Below are 19,485 nucleotides of genomic sequence, written 5' to 3'. Positions count from 1 at the left end.
ACTAGGAAATATTTTCTTCTAAATCTTAATTATAGTTGTGCGGAATTTGTAAGAAAATTGCAATGCAAATACTCAAATAAATATTTTCCTTTGAAAAATCGTAATTAATCATGTCGATTGATATGTATTCTTGTTGCATATAATTTATAAACTATCAGTGTTTCTTATTTCCTATGAATGCTATGGAAAGAATTATATCAAAAATGAAACTTTCTTTTAAAATTAAGAAATTAACTTACGGAATAATAATTACTCTAGATTATTTATAATGATATTGAAATAATCAATAACAAATGATATAAATTAAGAAAATAATTATAGAATATTTAACTGAGCAAATATTGACAAGGAGAATAAACAAAATAAAAAACAAATATGAAAATAAAATATAGAATAATAATAATTATTTATTTCAATACTAATACGTCTAACATCGATATCATCGATTCTATTGCATCGAGTATATCAAGGTAAAATATGAAAACGATGTACTTAACATCTGAAATACAACAATTTTTATTAACTTGGATTAAAATGATGATCATGTATGTATTTAAACAAATTACCTTCGAAAATCCTGCATGGCATGCAATGAATACATCAAAGATGTGTAACATACATGTCATAGAGCTTCGTATCATGATTAATAATAAAATTTTTTGTACCTTTAATGGCACAAAATACCATACAGAAATATATCTGTCCAAAGAATAGTGACATTCTCTTTTAACATTATTGCTAATTATATTAATGAATAAAAATTTGAACTTACAATTCATTAAATAATTCTTCACTGTTCTCTATAAGTATCTGACCATTATGGTTACATAAAAACATCATTATCAAATGATTGATAAAAATTATAAGAGGAATGAAAATTTCTAATTGATTATGATCCTTCTTAGCTATAATCATATTTAGCTGTTTAATATTTAAAAAAAAATAAATATATTTAATAAGATATATTCATTTAAGTTAATTATATTTATTGATATTATATTACATTTATTTATTAATTATTTATTTTTATAAATTTGTAGCGTCTTTTACAGTATATGTTTTACAAAATTCACAAAAATTTAAGAATGTTTTATGCAAGATTACCTATACATGATTTATTTTAATTTCTATTCACACAATTATCTTCTAAATTATACATTATTTAAAAAAAAATATTGCATATAAAAAAATTTGTATTTCAAGAGATCATTTTATGACTATCAAATATGTTTCAAATATTTCTGAAACTAATTTAACTAGGTATTTAACCACGATTGTCATATATTTTAAATATACGAATTAGAAAAATAAATTATCTAATTATGTTAGTCATTGAAAGTCACTGAAGATCACATATAATTGTTTAAATTTTAATTTGTTTATGGTTAGAAAATTTTTATTGAAATAAATTATTAATATGATGAATAGTACGATTTATCGATGTAAATATTTTGTCAAAGTTATTCCATAGCATTTGGATTTTTTTTAGAGTTACATAAACGAAAAAATTTTTGGAAATCAATGTATATAAAAATTCGAAAGAAATGTCTTTCAAATTAATTGTGATACTTCTGAGAATACAGAACTGTCATTTAAGAACAGAATAAATCATTGTACCGATGTGTAAAGTTGTTCTTTAATAAAATATAGAACATAAGAATAAATTTCTATTAATTAATAATAATAAATGTCGAATAATAATGAATGAGTCAATGATTTTCAAAAATCATAACTAGATCAATAAATTCGTCATGAATAAACGATCTTCAATAAATAGAAATATACAATTTTATGTAAGAAAAGCACTGATCAGAACGGAAAAAATCACCACCATTATCTCCTTTCGAATACAAGTTTATATAAATTATTCTTTCGAATAGTGTATAATTCAATGAAATAATTGTGCTGATAGATTAAAATAAGATATTCGATATATTAACCGAAAATTTTGAATTCATTATCATTATCGTGTAACGAAAAAAAGATACTTACTCGATGCAGACTTATAGCCATTGAAATCACACTTAGAAGAGTAGACATCATAAACTGTTTTTCTGAATTATTTATTATAACATCGATAAGTCTTTTATTGCCATATGAAATTTGCATATAAAATATTAATAATTATCTATTGAAATCAATTTATAATATAATCATATTCTAATTTACTAACTCGATAGCTTGGTTATGCATATCCACCACGCGATAAAGCTCCGCGAGTTTTGTTTCAATTTGCTTCGACGAGAGATTAAACATAGTTAAATACGTAATAATCTTTTGTATTCGATGGCTAAAAATATGAGACATTAGTAAATAAACATTGCTTAAATAAGAATTATTATATATATTGTTATAATTATTATATATATATATATATATATATATATATAATTTGAATATTTTATATATATATATATATATATATATATATATATATATATATATAATTTGAATATTTTATATATATATATAAAATTATTTAAATTTATTTTGTTCGTGTTCTATAGTCAAAAAAATTTGTTGAAAAAATTAGTGTACTCTTTAAAATGTTTATTTTAATTTCAATAATAATTTTTTTAAAATTATAAAAATATATTTATTATATATTATTATAAATATAAAAATATATATATTTTTAAAAAATTATATTTCATGAGTTTTTTTTAAAGTTAAATGAATTAATTTAGTTTTTTATAATATATAACAAAAATTTTTGAAGAAGTTTTTGAATTTCTCGAAATTGTAAAGAAAAAGTAAAGAATGTTTTAAAAAATGTTTAAATATATGTTATTAAATCTTTATAAATAAATAAAAATTTTATCATTTTATGTCAATATTTATGTATATACATGTTAAAAATATCGAAATCTCAAAAATCGATCAATATGATTTTAATAGTGATAAGCCTTAAATGATAATACATAAAGGATTTCAGCAACTTTTTTCTTTATGAAAATTTTCATTTTGGCTTTGTTAATGAATTATTAGCGAAAAATTGTGACTAATCAGAGAGCATTTAATTAATATTTAATTATAATAAAAATAATAAAATTGATATAAAAATTTGCAATAAAGAAATTGCTTAAAATCATTTGAGTTCCCAATCAAGATTTATCGAGTCGATTTCTAGGATATATATATATTATATTATACATTTAATATATTAATATATATTACCTAAAGTATAATACATTTTGTATATTAATATTATATATAAGGAATGAGGAAAATATAACATTTTAAATAATATTAAATTTACGAATGTTATGCGATCTTGTTAATTATAATCTTAATTCATATTGTAAAAACAGTAATTGTTAATATTTATTACAAGTATCACAAGATGAATACAACAATTTTACTCACCCTATAATTTTAAACAATATGCTTGTGTGATAATTATAAAGTCCAAGTATCGATTCGGTACATGTTGCAGATAATATTACTAATATCGCAAGAAGCATATAATTCAAGCATAGAATATCAACATACATGATTCTTTTGCCAGAATACATTGTAATATAATGAACGATGCGTGTACGAGATTCGTTCAAAGACATTATAAAATCTAACGTTATAGGACACAATAAGAATATACTGCAGAATGCAATAGTTGCATAAGTTATCCCTAAAATTTAGAAAAATCATTCAATAATTATTTCACGTTTTCTCTTATTTTGTTATAAAATCACATGTAAATATTATAATTATATATATAAAGATTTTACATATATAATAAAATAAAAATAATAAATATAATATATTATTAATGAATATATACAAATATATATAAATATTTAAATGATAATGTAATGCAGATTAATATCGCCAAAGAAATTACATATTTCTTACAGAGAAAAATGTTGATCATATGACTGGAATTGTTGATGCATTTTGTTCGTATTTGTGTTTCTATTGAATCTTGTACTATATTTTTCTCCATACGTATATGATGAAATAAATATTTTATCTATGTCAAATAAAATAAAAAGTAAATATATTTTTTCATGAAAAAGTTTTAAATAATTTAATTTTTACTTACCATAGGGAAAAATACTATAAAACTTATATATCGTAAGGAAACTATCATAAGTGGACAGATTGTAGACAATATGAAAATACAGTTTCGTAACGTAATTTCGAATCTTAAAAATGACACGATCTAAAAATATGTTCCATTTGTTGACTAGAATAATGCTTAAAAAATTTTTAATTTTTTTAACGATAATCTAATATTTTAATCGTGCTTTTATCATTATCATTTGTATGTATAATGTTACAATAAAACAAAAATAAAATCGCAAATAGAAATGAGAAAAGTAAATATGAAAATAAAAATTTTGTTGATATTGATTTTAGAATGTTCTTTTATATATGCATAAAAAATCTAATCAAATAGCATATATGAGCACACTAAAAAAGAAAAAAATATAATAAAATTTTTTCGTTTGAACCTTTTTTTCGAAAAAAATAGATTTGAAAGATTTTTAAGTAAAAATTTCAAATTTAAATTTTAATTTTCTAAAGCGAAATTGTCCTTTGAGATAGAAATAATTTATAAAAGATGATTATGTTATATATGAAAATTTTCGAAAAATATAAAATTAAATTTTAATTTTTAGATTTTTTTTATTTTTGTTAAAAATCGATATATATATTGATAAGTTTTATTGGAAAATTCTATAATCGATGACTTCTAAAATTAATTTTTAAACAAAATAAAATGTGTATATATAAATATATCTGTATATTAATCATAAAATCGTAAAATATCCATATATTATTACTTTATGTAAATAGAATAAAAACGTATTAATTATTAATTTAAAAAAAAGAACATTAATACATTCTATTTATAAACCATTTAAATAATAATATAATGAAAAATTATAATTTTCGTCACCTGAAATATTATATTGCCAAGAAACAATGTCAATAATAATAATCTCTGAATCCAAACATAAATTGAGTTATTATATGGCCATAATCCTATAATTTTCAACGCAGTACGATAGTTATTATACTGTTCGTCGAATACGTCCATCTTTCTAGTCAGATATCGACTGTCATATAAAATTCGAAGAATTATTCGACTATACCTCGGCTTGATATATTATTTATACAATTATTATTTTTCTTTCCTGTACTTTTATAATGTCATTTGTCTATAGTAATAACAGTATGATATATAATAATTGGTAAATTAGTATTGATCGATTTTATTCACAATTTCATAGCATAAAGTTTCCTATAATATGATATTGATTTCGAGAAAAATTATAGTTTTCAAGTTTCTTGTTTGTTTTATTATATATCTTTATTTTCCTTTAGTCTTTTTTTTTATTTTTCTCTCTTCTGTTCTAAGTGTTGAGAAAAGGAAGTTTGTGACGATGAATAGTATCTTCTAGTTATCCTACAAGAGAACTTCTTTCTTACTTATATCGTTATTTTATTCAGTTATGAATACTTTATATTGTTATTTCGTTTAACTGGACAAAGAGAACATAATAAAGAGAAATTAGAATATAACAATAAAAAAGGATGCGTTTGACTTGAATGATAATATATGAGTGATTTTATGTGAGAGATATTAATGTGTTATATCAGTTATATATTATAGCAGTTATATTAATTATTGTCTAAAATAATTTTTATATATTGAATGCTATATTTATATTATTTAAATAATTATCATTTCAAACACTTGAATTTAGCAATTTTATTATTTTTAATTTAATTTTAAATGAAATTACATTAAATTAAATGAAAATACGTTAATGTAATTTATTATATTAAAATAATGTAACGTGAAATATATAAGATATATAGGATATAAAATCCAATACAATTTTATCAGAAATATATATGATAGAAAAGATATATATATTTTTATAATATTAGAATTGAAGATTGGCCACAAAATGAATATCATAAAATCAAATGAATTGCAAACAAATGATTAATACAATTTTATTATTGATATAAATTTATAGATATAAGAAAAATTATACATAAATAAATTAACAAAAAACAAATAAATTTTAAATAAGATAATTTGAAAAAATGTTTATAAATTTCAAATGTAATCTATCAAACATGTATATTATAGAAATATTAAATAAATAATAAACAAAATTTGAAAATAATTCAATTCTGATCATTAAATATAATCATTAAAATGAAAAAATTTATTTTCTGAATTTTTCGAAATTCTATAAAAATTTTTCAATATTATATGAAAAAAAATTATACAGAGAAAAATTTTGATTTTTAGATTCAAACAATTTGGAATTCATAATCTTAAAAACATTTATTATGAAACAACTTATTGTGAAATAACACCATCATTGTAACCAAAGAATACGCATTTTTACACTCATAAAAGCGATATTATTTCCTGATTTTAATTTTAAATTTCCTTTAATTTAATGTTCTACGTACGTAAAAATAATAATAATAATAATAATAAATAGTAATAAAATTTTTGCTTTTTAAAATAATATCATAGTGATATTATTATATCTCCATTACTATGATACGAAAGTCATAATATTAATACATTTACTTTTTTACTTTTAATATACAATTATTTTTCATAGAAATTGTGCTACGTAAATGATATTATGATACTGTATTGCTACGTATCCAATTCTTTTATTCTCTACTATTATCTAATCAAAGTGCTTATTTGTCTTTAGCTCTCTTATCATACATAAATATATATTAATTATTTTTATTATATTGTTTTGTGTAATCTACTCTTCAAAGATACATCACATTTTATAATTATATATTTTTTATACTTCCTTATATATATATATCCAAACAGAAATTCGTTGTCGCTCTGGTTTTCAAGCCATTCGACCGAATTATCGGCCGATTTGTGAACAATTAGAACAATAACAAAACTGAAGTGTAATTTCATTTCCTAGATTTTTTTTCTCATATCTTTGGATATTATACACATATTATACATATGTGTGCCATTTTATACTGAGAATTGATAAAATATTGTTATTATTTTCGTTTTGTATATTTTTTAACAATAGAAATTAAAATTAAAATTATAATATTTACAAAATATTTTTTTTTATAAAATACTTAATGAGATTTTTACAGAAGAAGAATTTTTCAATTAAAGATTATTTTAAACTTAAAAAAAAAAATATTAGCTTCGATTATTGAATATTAATATTTATATTTATTTATAATCAATATTAATATTATTAAATTTTAATATTTATTTTTATTATAATTAAAGAAATTAAAAATGAAGATAATCTTAACAAGATGATAACAATTTCAATAATTTTTTTGTAATTAAACAAATTAAGAGATATTTGTAAAAATAACAAAATTGATATATTCCTTTTTCACTATTACGTTGTAACAAAACATAATTTATTAAACTAAAAATAATTATAAAAGATGTATAATGAAATAATTATTTCAATAATATTAATTTCAATAAATTAATTTATTAATAGAAACTGAATTTTATTTAAATATAATTATTATAATATTAATAAATATGAAATATAAAGTACATATCACAACATAATTTATATGACGGTATTGATTATATAATAATTTCAATTTCAATACTTAAAAATATTAATTCGCAAAGAATTAAATTTTTTAAAATTAAGATAAAAAATATATTGAATATGACAATTATATATTGTCTCAATTGATGAAAATATTCAAAAAAAAAGTCTTCAAAATTTTAAGATTAATAAAAATTTCAATATATATTAAATATATATATTCTATCTTAACTAAATGCAGATGTTTGTGCAAAATTTAAATATATAGAAATTTACATATAAAGTATAAAAACTATAAATTATTATATTTAATGAAGAAAGCAAATATCTATTTTTTCTATAATTTATTTCTTATTTTTTAATTATATTTATAAAAATTTGATGTTATATAAATGCGAAGAATAGTTTTAAATTTTGATTTTAAAGTTAAGATGTTTTTAAGGACAAATCTAAGACTTGTGAAGCAATCAGATAGCTTGGATATATATTTTTCAATAATTCAAAAATTTTTAATAATTTATGAGCGATTACAGTTTTCCAACTTCTTTCAGATTCTCAATTTAAACAGAGATAGCATAATGGCCACTTCATAAGTCACGCTTGCGTGGATTATCACGCACTGCGACATGACTCTACGAGGATCCATCCCTCGAAACCGCTCTTTAACGCGTCATTTGTCTTTCTAATTCCTTTTTAGTTTGCATTTTCATGAAAAGTGATGCTTTGAGAAAAAAATCAAGGTCCATAACGATCTCTCAGATCAAATCAATTAGAATAGAAATAGAATATAGATCAGATAGAATTCAAAAACGATAGAGTTCGCATCAGAATATTGTTAGAATCATTATAGTAATCAATCAACCGCAAACTATCATTCGTTCACTCAAAGTAGTTCTCCGAATAATATCAATTCGAGCAGCACATTTGGGCAATATTCATTCAGTTTAGACTTTGATAAGTATATTTATTGATATAGATCTCAAAAAGAAAAGTTCGTCACCATATTTGAGGAAAGAAGAAATAATGAAATAAGAATTTCTACGTACAGAAAAAGATAAGTCTTTAATTTTCGAGCGATTGATCACGTATTTTTCCATTTGTACATGTATAAAATTAAAAAAAAAATCTAAAATTAATTGATATTTTATTACGCACCAGAAAAAATATTTTCTCTTAAAATCCTACATAATTGTGCGGAATTTGTAGAAGAAAATTGCAATGCAAATACTCATATAAATAATATTTTCCTTTAAAAAATCGTAATTACTCATGTATCGATCCATACATATCTTTCTTGCACATAATTTATAAGCTATTGGTGTTTGTTATTTTTTTTTTATATTCATCTTTTCTCATATATATTTTTTCTCAATAGTGTGAAAAGGATATCAAAAATGAAATGATTATTATTTTTTAGAATTAAAAAATAAATACATAACGAAATCAATAATTTAAAAAAAATAAATTTGCAGAATAATAAGTACTCCAGATTATTTATACTCGAAATGATTATATAATAATAATTGTATCGAAATGATCGATAACAAATGATATAAATTAATTAGCAATTCAAGAAAATAGTTATAGAATATTTAAGTGAGCAAATATTGACAAAGAGAATAAATAAAAAACAAATATGAAAATAAAATATAGAATAATAATAATTATTTATTTCAATACTAATAATACGTCTAACATCGATATCATCGATTCTATTGTATCGAGTATATTAAGTATATCAAGTAAAATATGAAAACGAATTATTTAACATCTGAAATACAACAATTTTTATTAACTTGGATTAAAATGATGATCTTGTATGTATTTAAACAAATTATCTTCGAAATTCCTGCATGGCATGCAATGAACACATCAAAGATGTGAAACATATATGCCGTTGAGCTTCCAAAGAATAGTGACATTTTTTTTTAACATTGGTGATAATTAATTTAATAAATAAAAATTCAAACTTACAATTCATTAAATAATTCTTCACTGCTGTCTATAAATATTTGACTATTATGGTTACATAAAAACATAAACATCAATTGATTAACAAAAGGGATAAAAGAAATAAAAATTTCTAATTGATCCTTCTTAATTATAATCGCATTTATTTAATGTGAAACAATAAAAAATAAGTATACTCAATAATTTATTTTTAAATCAATAATTTATTTTTAAATTGATACATTTATTTATTATAAATTAGAAGTATCTTTTAGTATATTTCACGAAATTTAGAAAAATTCGAAGTCTTATTGTATTATAAATTTTATTCGCGTAATTATATTCTAAATGATGCATTATTTAAAAAAAAATATTGCATATGAAAGTTATATTTTATAAATGTACTTTATTATACTTATATTATCCTTTATATTATACACTTTTATATATTTTATATTATAAGAGATCATCTTATAATGATTATAGCAAATATATTTAAAATATTTTTGAAATCTGATGATTATCTTTATCTTGTAAATGAAACTATATGTATTTAGCTAGGATTGTAATTTATTCCAATGCGAATTCAATAATTATACTGTTGAACAATATTTGAGCTTTGAATGTCATTTTAGATCGCATATGATTGTTGAAATTTTTGCTTTGTTTATGGCTAGAAGATTTTAATTGAAATAAATTATTAATATGATGAATAATACATAATATAATTCAATAATAATAATTCATCGATGTAAATATTTAAAGTTATTATTCCATAGCATTTGAATTTTTTTTAGAGTTATATAAACAAAGAAATTTTTGAACGAATCAATGTGTACGAATCAATGTATAATATCAATGAAGATATATATGATGATCACATAAGTAATGTCTCGAAAATTAATTATGATATTTTTAAGAGATTGAAACTATTTTATTTAGGAACAGTATAAATTTTTATTTAAATATGCAAAACTATTCTTTTGAATATAGAATATAAGGAACAATTTCTATTAATTAATAATAATAAATATAGAATAGTAATGAATAATTTTAAATGACATTCAAATACCATAATTAGCGCAATGAATTAATTTCAAAGTGGATGATCCTCGTTAAATAGAGACATAATTTTATTTTAAGAAAAAGGCATAGATCACCTAAAGAAAAGCCTCTGTCAACATTTTTTTTAAATCCAAATTTATCGTATAAATCATCGTTTTGAATAATCTATAATTCAAGAAATAATTGTATGGACAGATTGAAATAGGACATCCGATATATTAATTGAGAATTTCGATAATTTCGAATTCGTTTATCATTATTGTGTACCGAAAAAAAGATACTTACTCAATGCAGATTTATAGCCATCGAAATCACGAATAGAAGAGTAGACATTATAAGACTAGACTGTTTTGAATTATTTATCATGATATTGATAAGTCTTCCATTATCATATAAAATTTGCAAATAAAATATTAATATATTGAATATCTATAAAATCAATTTATGATATAATCACATTTTAATTTACCAACTTGATAGTTTAGTTATACATATCCACCACGCCATAGAGCTTAGTGAGCTTTGAGTTAATTTGCTTCGATGACAGATTCTAATCAAATACTTAATAATCTTTTGTATTCGATGATTAAAAATATGACATATACATTTGTAAATAAATATCGCTTAAGTAAGAATTTTATAATATATTATTTAAATTTATTTTATTTATATTCTATGGTTGATAAAAAATTAGTGGATTCTTTAAAAACACAATAACTTCTTAAAAATTGTATTTAATGATTTAAGTTCCTTTTTCTTTAGGAAAAATTAGATGAATTAATTTACTGTATAATATATACAAAATTTTTTATAAAAACTACAATTTGTTATTAGAATCGCAAAATAATAAAAGATACTTAAAAAATTTCTTTTTACTATATATTACTATATATTAGATGTTTAATAAAAATTTTAAAAATATATTCTATAGATTTGTCAGTATATATTTATATATATAAATGTTTAAAATTTTTAAATTTCTAAAATCGATTGTTAAAATTTTAATAGTGACATTAAATGATAATACCTATAATACCTAAGGATTTCAAATAATTTTTTCCTTCTAATTAATAAATTTTCATTTTGGTAATGAATTATTATTGAAAAACTGTGGCCAATCAAACATTATTTAGTTAATATTTAACGAATAATAAAATCGAAATAAAAATTTATGCCAAAACACATGTTGCTCGAAGTCATCTCATAATTATAAATCAAGTCGAGTCGATTTCTCGAACATATTTGTTTGTATATTAATACTTAATACACATTATTTAATGTATATTAGGACAATGTATATATTAATATTCTATATAAGGAATAAGGAAAAATATTTTAAATAATATTAAATTTACGAAGATTATGCAATCTTGAAATCAATTATAATCTTATGAATGTTAATTCATATTGTAAAAAGAAAATTATAAATAATAATTAATATTTATTACATAATAAGTACACGCAGACAAGATGAATATAATAACTTTATTTACCTAATAATTTTAAACAACATGCTTATATGATAATTACAAAGTCCGATTATTGATTCCGTACATATTAGAGATAATAATTCAAATATCACAACAAATAAAAAATCCAAGCACAAAATATAAAAATATATAGATCGATTGACAGAAAATAATGTAACGTAATGAAAGATACTTATAGAAGATTCATTCAAAGACATTATGAACTCCGACGTTATAAGATATAATATCAACATACTGTAGAATGCAATAGTTGCATAAGGTACTTCTAAAATTTAGAAAAACTATTCAATAATATAGTTTATGTTCAAACTAAAATATTTATATAATATTATCATTGAAAAACTGTTCTTGTTGTAAAAATGAAAGTAAATCTGATATTTTTGTGAAAAAATAACGAGAAAGATTTACAAATATAATTATAAACATAAGAAGAATATATAATAGAGATATAATATAAGAATAATAAAAACTTAAATAAAATGATATTATAAAAATATTTTGGAATATATAAGTTCTTACAATGATAATGATAATATTATGTTGATATCATCAATGAAATTTACATATTTCTTATGTAAAAGTATTTCAATCATATGATAGGAATCGTTGATGCATTTTCTTCATATTCGTTTTTCTATTGAATCTTGTACTATATTTTCCTCCGTGCATATAGATGAAATAAATATTTCATCTATGTTAAATAAAATAATAAATAAATATATTTTTTCATGAAAAAATTAAAAAAAATTTAATTTTTACTTACCATAGGGAAAAATATTAAAAAACTTATATATCGTAACAAAACTATCATAAGTGGACAGATTGTGAACAATATGAAAATACAGTTTCGTAACGTAATTTCAGATCTTAAAAGTGATACGATCTAAAAATATATTCCATTTGTTGACTAGAATAATACTTAAAAAATTTTTAATTTCTTTAACGATAATCTAATATTTTAATCGTGCTTTTATCATTATCATCATTTGTATGTATAATGTTATAATAAAATAAAAATGAAATCGCAAGTAGAAGTGAGAAATATAAAATATAAAGAAAAAATATAAAGATAAAAATTAAAAATTATAAATATAAAGATAAAAATTTTGTAGATATTGATTTCAATATATTCTTTTATATGTAAACATACAAAATCTAATTAAATAGCATATAATATAATATAATGTAATATAATATAAATATAATATAATATAAATATAATATAATATAATATAATATAAGCAGATTAAAAAAAGAAAAAAATAAAAAATAAAATAATAAAATTTTTTCGTTTGAAATTTTTTTTTCGAAAAAAATAAATTTGAATGTTTTTTTTAGGTAAAAGTTTCAAATTTAATTTTCTAAAGCGAAATTGCTGTTTAGATAGAAACATAATTTATAAAAGAATATTATATTATGTTATGTATGAAAATTTGTGAAAAATGCTATGAAAATTGATAAAATTGATTTAACATTCTCCTAAAATTAAGAAATAAATATTATTCTAAGATTAATAATTATAACGATATCGAAATGGTTAATAACAATTAATATAAATTATTAACAATAGAAAATAGTTACGTAACTGGAAGAAATATTGATAAAAAGAGTAAAGAAAATAAAGGACAAATATCATGTTGAAATATAGAATAATTGTTTATTTCAATACTAATAGATCTAATGTGATACTATCGATTCTATTGCATCGAATATATCAAGGTAAAATATGAAAACGATGTACTTAACATCTGAAATGCAGCAACTTTATTAGTTTTTAATGATGATCGTATATTTATTTAAATAAATTACCTTCGAAAATCCTGCATAGCATGGAGTGAATATATCCAAGATGTGAAACATACATCTCGTCGAGCTTCGTATCATAATCAGTAATAAAATCTTTTGTACTTTTAACGGTACAAAATACCATATAGAAATGTATCTGTGCAATGAAAAGTGATTTTGTTTTTATCATTAATGCAATTAATTTCAAATGAATAAAAAATTCAAACTTACAATTCATTAAATAATTTTTGACTGTTGTCTATAAGTATCTGGCCGCTGTGGTTACATAAAAACATAATTATCAATTGATTGACAAAAAAGATAAAAGAGATTGAAATTTCTAATTGATCCTTCTTAATTATAATCGCATTTACCAGCTGTAAAATAATAGAAAATAAATATACTCAATAAAATACATTTATTTTTAAATTGATTTATTGATACATTTTTGTATAAATTATAAATGCATCTCTTTTAGTATATTTTTTCAAAATTTTAAAAAATTCACAAAAATCTTATACAAAATTGTCTGTACACGATGTTTTATTTTAATTTCTATTGGCACAATTATTTTATTTAAAAAAAAAATGTTACATACAAAATTTGCACTTCAAAAGGTCGTTTTATAATCAAATACATATTTAAATTTGTTCTTGAAATCTGACGATAATTTTTTTTTTTTATATGAAACTATATATATTTAAGATTACGAAATTAGTCAATTATGTTATTATTGATACCCAAGATTATATATAATTGTTTAAATTTTGTTTTGTATGATTTTAGAACATTTTCTTCATTAGTATAATGAATAATAGATTTATCGATGTAATTAAGTATTTTATTAAAAACAAATATTTAATTAGCATCATAGCATTTGAATTTTTTTTTTTTAAAATTACATAAACGAACAAATTTTTTCATGATACGAAAAGTCGCGTAAGAAATGTCTCTCAAATTAATTATGATATTTTTTGAAGAAAAAGAAAATTTGAAGAAACTTTTTATTTAGAAAAAGAATAAATCATTGCATAAATGTGCAAGGCTGTATCTTCGAATACAGAATGAGCAACAATTTTTATAATTAATGATAATTTTGATTAATAATCTTGAATGACATTCAAAAACTATAATTAGAATAATGAATTCATTTCAGAATAGACAGTCTTCGCTAAACGGAAACATGTAATTTTATTTAAAAAAAAAAGGCACAGATCAGTTTGAGAAAAAGTCTCCTCTTCTTTCAAACGCAAGTTTGTCGTATAAACCATCATTTTGAATAATTCAAAAAATAATTGTGTGAACAGATTAAAATAAGACATTCAAAATATGTTCGAGAATTTCAATAACTTCGAATTTGTTTATTATTATCGTATAACGATGAAAACATACTTACTCGATGCAGATTTATAGCCGTCGAAATCACGAGTAGAAGAGCAGATATCATAAATTGTTTTCCTGAATTATTTATCATGACATCGATAAGTCTTTTATTGCCATATGAAATTTCCAAATAAAATATTAATAAATATTTGTTGGAATTAATTTATAATATAATCATATTTTAATTTACTAACTCGATAGCTTGGTTATGCATATCCACCACGCGATAGAGCTCCGCGAGTTTCGTTTCAATTTGCTTCGACGAGAGATTAACTATAGTCAAGTACGTAATAATCTTTTGTATTCGATGGCTAAAAATATGAGACATTCGTAAATAAACATCGCTTAAGTAAGAATTATATAATATATTTAAATTTATTTTGTTCATGTTTTACGATTTGTTGAAAAAATTAGTGCACTATTTAAAATACAATAATTTTTTTAAAAATTGTGTTTAATGAGTTTCTTTTTGAAAAGTTAAATGAATTAATCTATTATATATAATATATAACAAAAAGTTTTGAAAAAGTTTCTGAATTCCTCAAAATCATGAAAAAAATAGTAAAAGATATTTCTTTTAATTTTTCAAATATATGTTGTTAAATCTTTATAAATGAGTAAAAATTTAAAAAAAAATTTATAGATTAATACCATTTTGTAGATTAATGCCAGATTTATATATATATACATGTTAAAAATTTTGAAATTATTAAAATCGATCGATAAGATTTCAATAGTGACAAAGCTTAAATGGTGATATGTGAAAAGTTTCAAGCAACTTTTTCTTCGTGAAAATTTTGTTGATGAATTGTTAAAAATCGTTGAAAAATCGATTAACATATTTCGTTAATATTTAACGAATAATAAAACTGAAATGAAATTTTATGCAAAAAAAGTTGCTTATATTAGTGGATATAAATATATACATATAATGTATATAAATATTAACATATCCTGAATATTAATATTTTATATAAAGAATAAGAAAGAAATATAATATTTTAATTAGTATTAAATTTACGAAGACTATGCAATCTTGCTAATTATAATTTAATATTAATTTGATATTTATTTTGAAAGAAATTTGAAATACACTTATTGTTAATATTTATTATATAATAAATATCATGCAAGACGGATATGATAACATTACTCACTTAATAATTTTAAACAACACACTTATATGATAACTATAAAGTCCGATTATTGATTCCGTACATATTACGGATAATAATGCAAATATTACAACAAATATAAAATCCAAGCATAAAATATTAAAATACATGGTTCGATTGACAGAAAATAATGTAATATAATGAATGATACGAAATTCATTCAAAGGCATTATGAAATTCAATGTTATGAAATACAATAACGATATACTGCTCAATGTAATATTTGTACAAGCCACCCCTAAAATTAAAAAAAACACAATTATTCAGATTCAATTATTTAATTGAAATTATTATTATTGAAATTAATTTAAATCAAGTAATTAATATAATATTATAATGAAAAACCAACTTTTGTATTGCTGTAAAAAAAGAAAAAATCTTAGTATTTTTAATACGAAATAATGAGTACAAGAATTACAAATATTATATGTGAATATTTGTAAATTATTAAAATGAAAATGTTATAGATTAATTATTAAAAAAATTCTTACAGAAAAAAATATCGATTATATGGCAGGAATCGTTGATATATTTCGTTCGTATTTGTATTTCTATTAAATCTTGTACTATATTTTCCTCCACACGCATATGATGAAATAAAAGTTTTATCTATGGTAAAATACAATATAAGAAATAATTTTTTATGAAAAAGTTTAATATAATTTTAATTTCTACTCACCGTAGGAAAAAATACTATAAAACATACGTATCGTAACGAAACTATTATAAATGGACAAGTGATAGATAATATTAAAATACAATTTCGTAACGTAATTTCGGATTTTAAAAGTGACACGATCTAAAAATGTGTTCTATTTATTGACGAGAATAATGCTTAAAAAATTATTAATTATAGAATAAAATAATTATAGAATATAATATAGAATAATTATAGAATATAATAATAATATATAATATAATAATTAATATAATAATTAATATAATAATTAATAAATGTATAAAATTATAATATAATAATAAAATATAATAGAATTCAATTTTTTAAAATATAATAGAATTCAATGATGATATAATATTTTAATCGCGTTTTTAAATACATTACCATCATTTAATCAGCATTTTAAAATATGTATAATGTTACAGACATTATTTCAAAAATACAAAAATAAAGTCACAAGTAAAAGCAAAAAATATAAATATGAAAATAAAAATTTCATAGATATTAATTTTAATATGTTCTTTTTATTTACCTATATAAAAACTAATCGAATAACATGTATAAACAAATGAAAAAGAAAAAAATTTATTGTGCTTCAAGTTTTTTTTCAAAAAATTAAATTCAAAAAATTAAATTAATTAATTTTTCAAATTAAATTTTTAAATTTAATTCTCTAAAATAAAACTTTTTAAAGTAAAACCGTCCTACAATTGAATACAAAATTATGAAACAAAATTATTTTATATATAAAAATATGTGAAAAATATAAAATTAAATTTTATTGCTTAAGTTTCTTTTTTGTTTTTTTTTTTTAAAATTGTTAAAAACCGAAATATATATATATATTTTTATATACATATAAATATGTATATATATAAATAGAAAAATTTTACAATCGACAATTTCCAATATTCACTATTTTTAAAATTTAATTTTTAAGTGAAATAAAATTATATCTATATATAATATATATTAATTTGGATTCTATAATCCAAAGTATAATAATTTTTAAATAATGTGCAAAATCTGTTTCATTTTATATTCATCTTATCTTTAATCTGTTTCATTCATTTTACATTCGTATCATATTAATGTATATTAATCATAAAATTAAAATTTTAATATATTATTATTTCATATAAATACAATAAATGCATATTATTAATTTACGGAAGAGAACATTAATATGCTGTAATAATCATTTTATAATCCTATAATTATCTAAGTAAAAATACAATGAAATTCCACAAAGAAATTTTTATTACCTGAAATATTACATTACCAAGAAAGAATGTCAATAACAATAATCTTTGAATCCATATATAAATCGAATTATTGTAGGGCCATAATCCTACAATTTTCATTACAGTACGATAGCTATGATACTGTTTGTCAAATATATCCATTTTCCTAATCAAATGTCAACTGTCGTATAGAACTCGAAGAATCAAGCAACTATATCTTTGTTTGATATATTATTTACGCAATTATTTTTCACTTTTGTATTTTGCTACTATCATTTGTCTATAATAGAAACAATATAATGTATTATAATAGCAATAAATTATAATCGATCAATTTCATGCAAAAAGTTTTTCCATAATAGATATTGATTTCGAGAAAATTATAGTTTTCAAGTTTCTTGTTTGTATTATTAATCTTTATTGTCGTTTTTTATATTCCTTTATTCTTTTCTTTATTTTTTCTCCTTCTATTCTAAATATTAAGAGAATGAAAATTTGTTACGATGAATAGTATCTTTCGATTACTTTAAAAGAGAATTTCTTCCTTACTTGTATCGTTTTATTCAGTTACGAATACTTCATATCATTATTTCATCCAATAGGAGTAACAAGGAAAAATTAGAAGAGATCAATAAAAAGGAATGTATTTTACTTGAATGGTAAGATGTAAAATATTTGCGTAATGCATTATAATAATTATATTAATTATTGTCTAAAGTAATTTTTATATATTGATTGCTATCTTGCTAATATATTATTCTTATCAAGTCAAAAGTCAATTTTAGAATTCCGTTATAATATTTCCTTCGATAAAATAATTCTTCCAAAATTAATTTGGAAAAAATTATGATATGACTATTCAAATGATATACAGAATTTTTGCTTTTTTTTTAAAAACGACTAAATTTATAATATAAAAAATTAACAAAAAAAATTGAAGCGCAATAATTAACAATGATAAAAATATCTTTTTTTTTCATTATCTTTACATTCATTATACGAAAAATTTCGATCACTTGCACATAGCATTTATTTATAAATATTTAACAAGAAGAACAATTTTGATTTCTTTCTTCGAATTAAACGATGTATGAAAAAATAAGCTAATAAAAAATAGTTAAAGAATGAAATTAATATTAAAATGATGTTGTTGTGATAATATTAATT

At 19.9% G+C, this 19,485-nt stretch overlaps 2 protein-coding genes and 1 pseudogene across 2 annotated transcripts; all 3 read right to left on the bottom strand.

The window, feature by feature from the left end:
* Window positions 1–448: 448 nt before the first annotated feature.
* Window positions 449–5,044, bottom strand: LOC102653778. Its single transcript, XM_026444633.1, has 8 exons — window positions 4,904–5,044; window positions 4,043–4,162; window positions 3,853–3,970; window positions 3,367–3,628; window positions 2,170–2,290; window positions 773–921; window positions 567–699; window positions 449–499 (listed from the first exon to the last, which is right to left on the bottom strand). The coding sequence occupies exons 1-8, from the start codon at window positions 5,042–5,044 to the stop codon at window positions 449–451; spliced, it is 1,095 nt and encodes a 364-aa protein (XP_026300418.1).
* Window positions 5,045–9,381: 4,337 nt separating this feature from the next.
* Window positions 9,382–13,688, bottom strand: LOC102653927 (annotated as a pseudogene).
* Window positions 13,668–18,633, bottom strand: LOC102653738. The gene is made up of 8 exons (XM_026444706.1): window positions 18,340–18,633; window positions 17,075–17,194; window positions 16,887–17,004; window positions 16,378–16,633; window positions 15,411–15,531; window positions 14,069–14,214; window positions 13,862–13,994; window positions 13,668–13,800 (listed from the first exon to the last, which is right to left on the bottom strand). The coding sequence occupies exons 1-8, from the start codon at window positions 18,478–18,480 to the stop codon at window positions 13,750–13,752; spliced, it is 1,086 nt and encodes a 361-aa protein (XP_026300491.1). The 5' UTR covers window positions 18,481–18,633; the 3' UTR covers window positions 13,668–13,749.
* Between the last annotated feature and the right edge of the window lie 852 nt (window positions 18,634–19,485).

This window comes from Apis mellifera, linkage group LG13 (genome assembly GCF_003254395.2).
Source record: "Apis mellifera strain DH4 linkage group LG13, Amel_HAv3.1, whole genome shotgun sequence".
NCBI classification, from domain to species: domain Eukaryota; kingdom Metazoa; phylum Arthropoda; class Insecta; order Hymenoptera; family Apidae; genus Apis; species Apis mellifera.
The sequence above is the reverse complement of the archived record's forward strand: the minus strand, read 5'-3'. Positions and strand labels throughout refer to the sequence as shown.

Bases quoted from the DNA above. Each gene is read 5' to 3' on its own strand.
- LOC102653778 (XM_026444633.1), bottom strand. From the start codon at position 5,044: ATGGACGTATTCGACGAACAGTATAATAACTATCGTACTGCGTTGAAA. The intron at 3,629-3,852 runs GTAAGAAATATG...TCTAAATTTTAG, and splicing joins TATGATCAACATTTTTCTCT to GGATAACTTATGCAACTATT. The intron at 700-772 runs GTAAGTTCAAAT...TTCTTTGGACAG, and splicing joins GAAGAATTATTTAATGAATT to ATATATTTCTGTATGGTATT.
- LOC102653738 (XM_026444706.1), bottom strand. From the start codon at position 18,480: ATGGATATATTTGACAAACAGTATCATAGCTATCGTACTGTAATGAAA. The intron at 17,195-18,339 runs GTAATAAAAATT...ACACATTTTTAG, and splicing joins TTGGTAATGTAATATTTCAG to ATCGTGTCACTTTTAAAATC. The intron at 16,634-16,886 runs GTAAGAATTTTT...TTTTAATTTTAG, and splicing joins TATAATCGATATTTTTTTCT to GGGTGGCTTGTACAAATATT.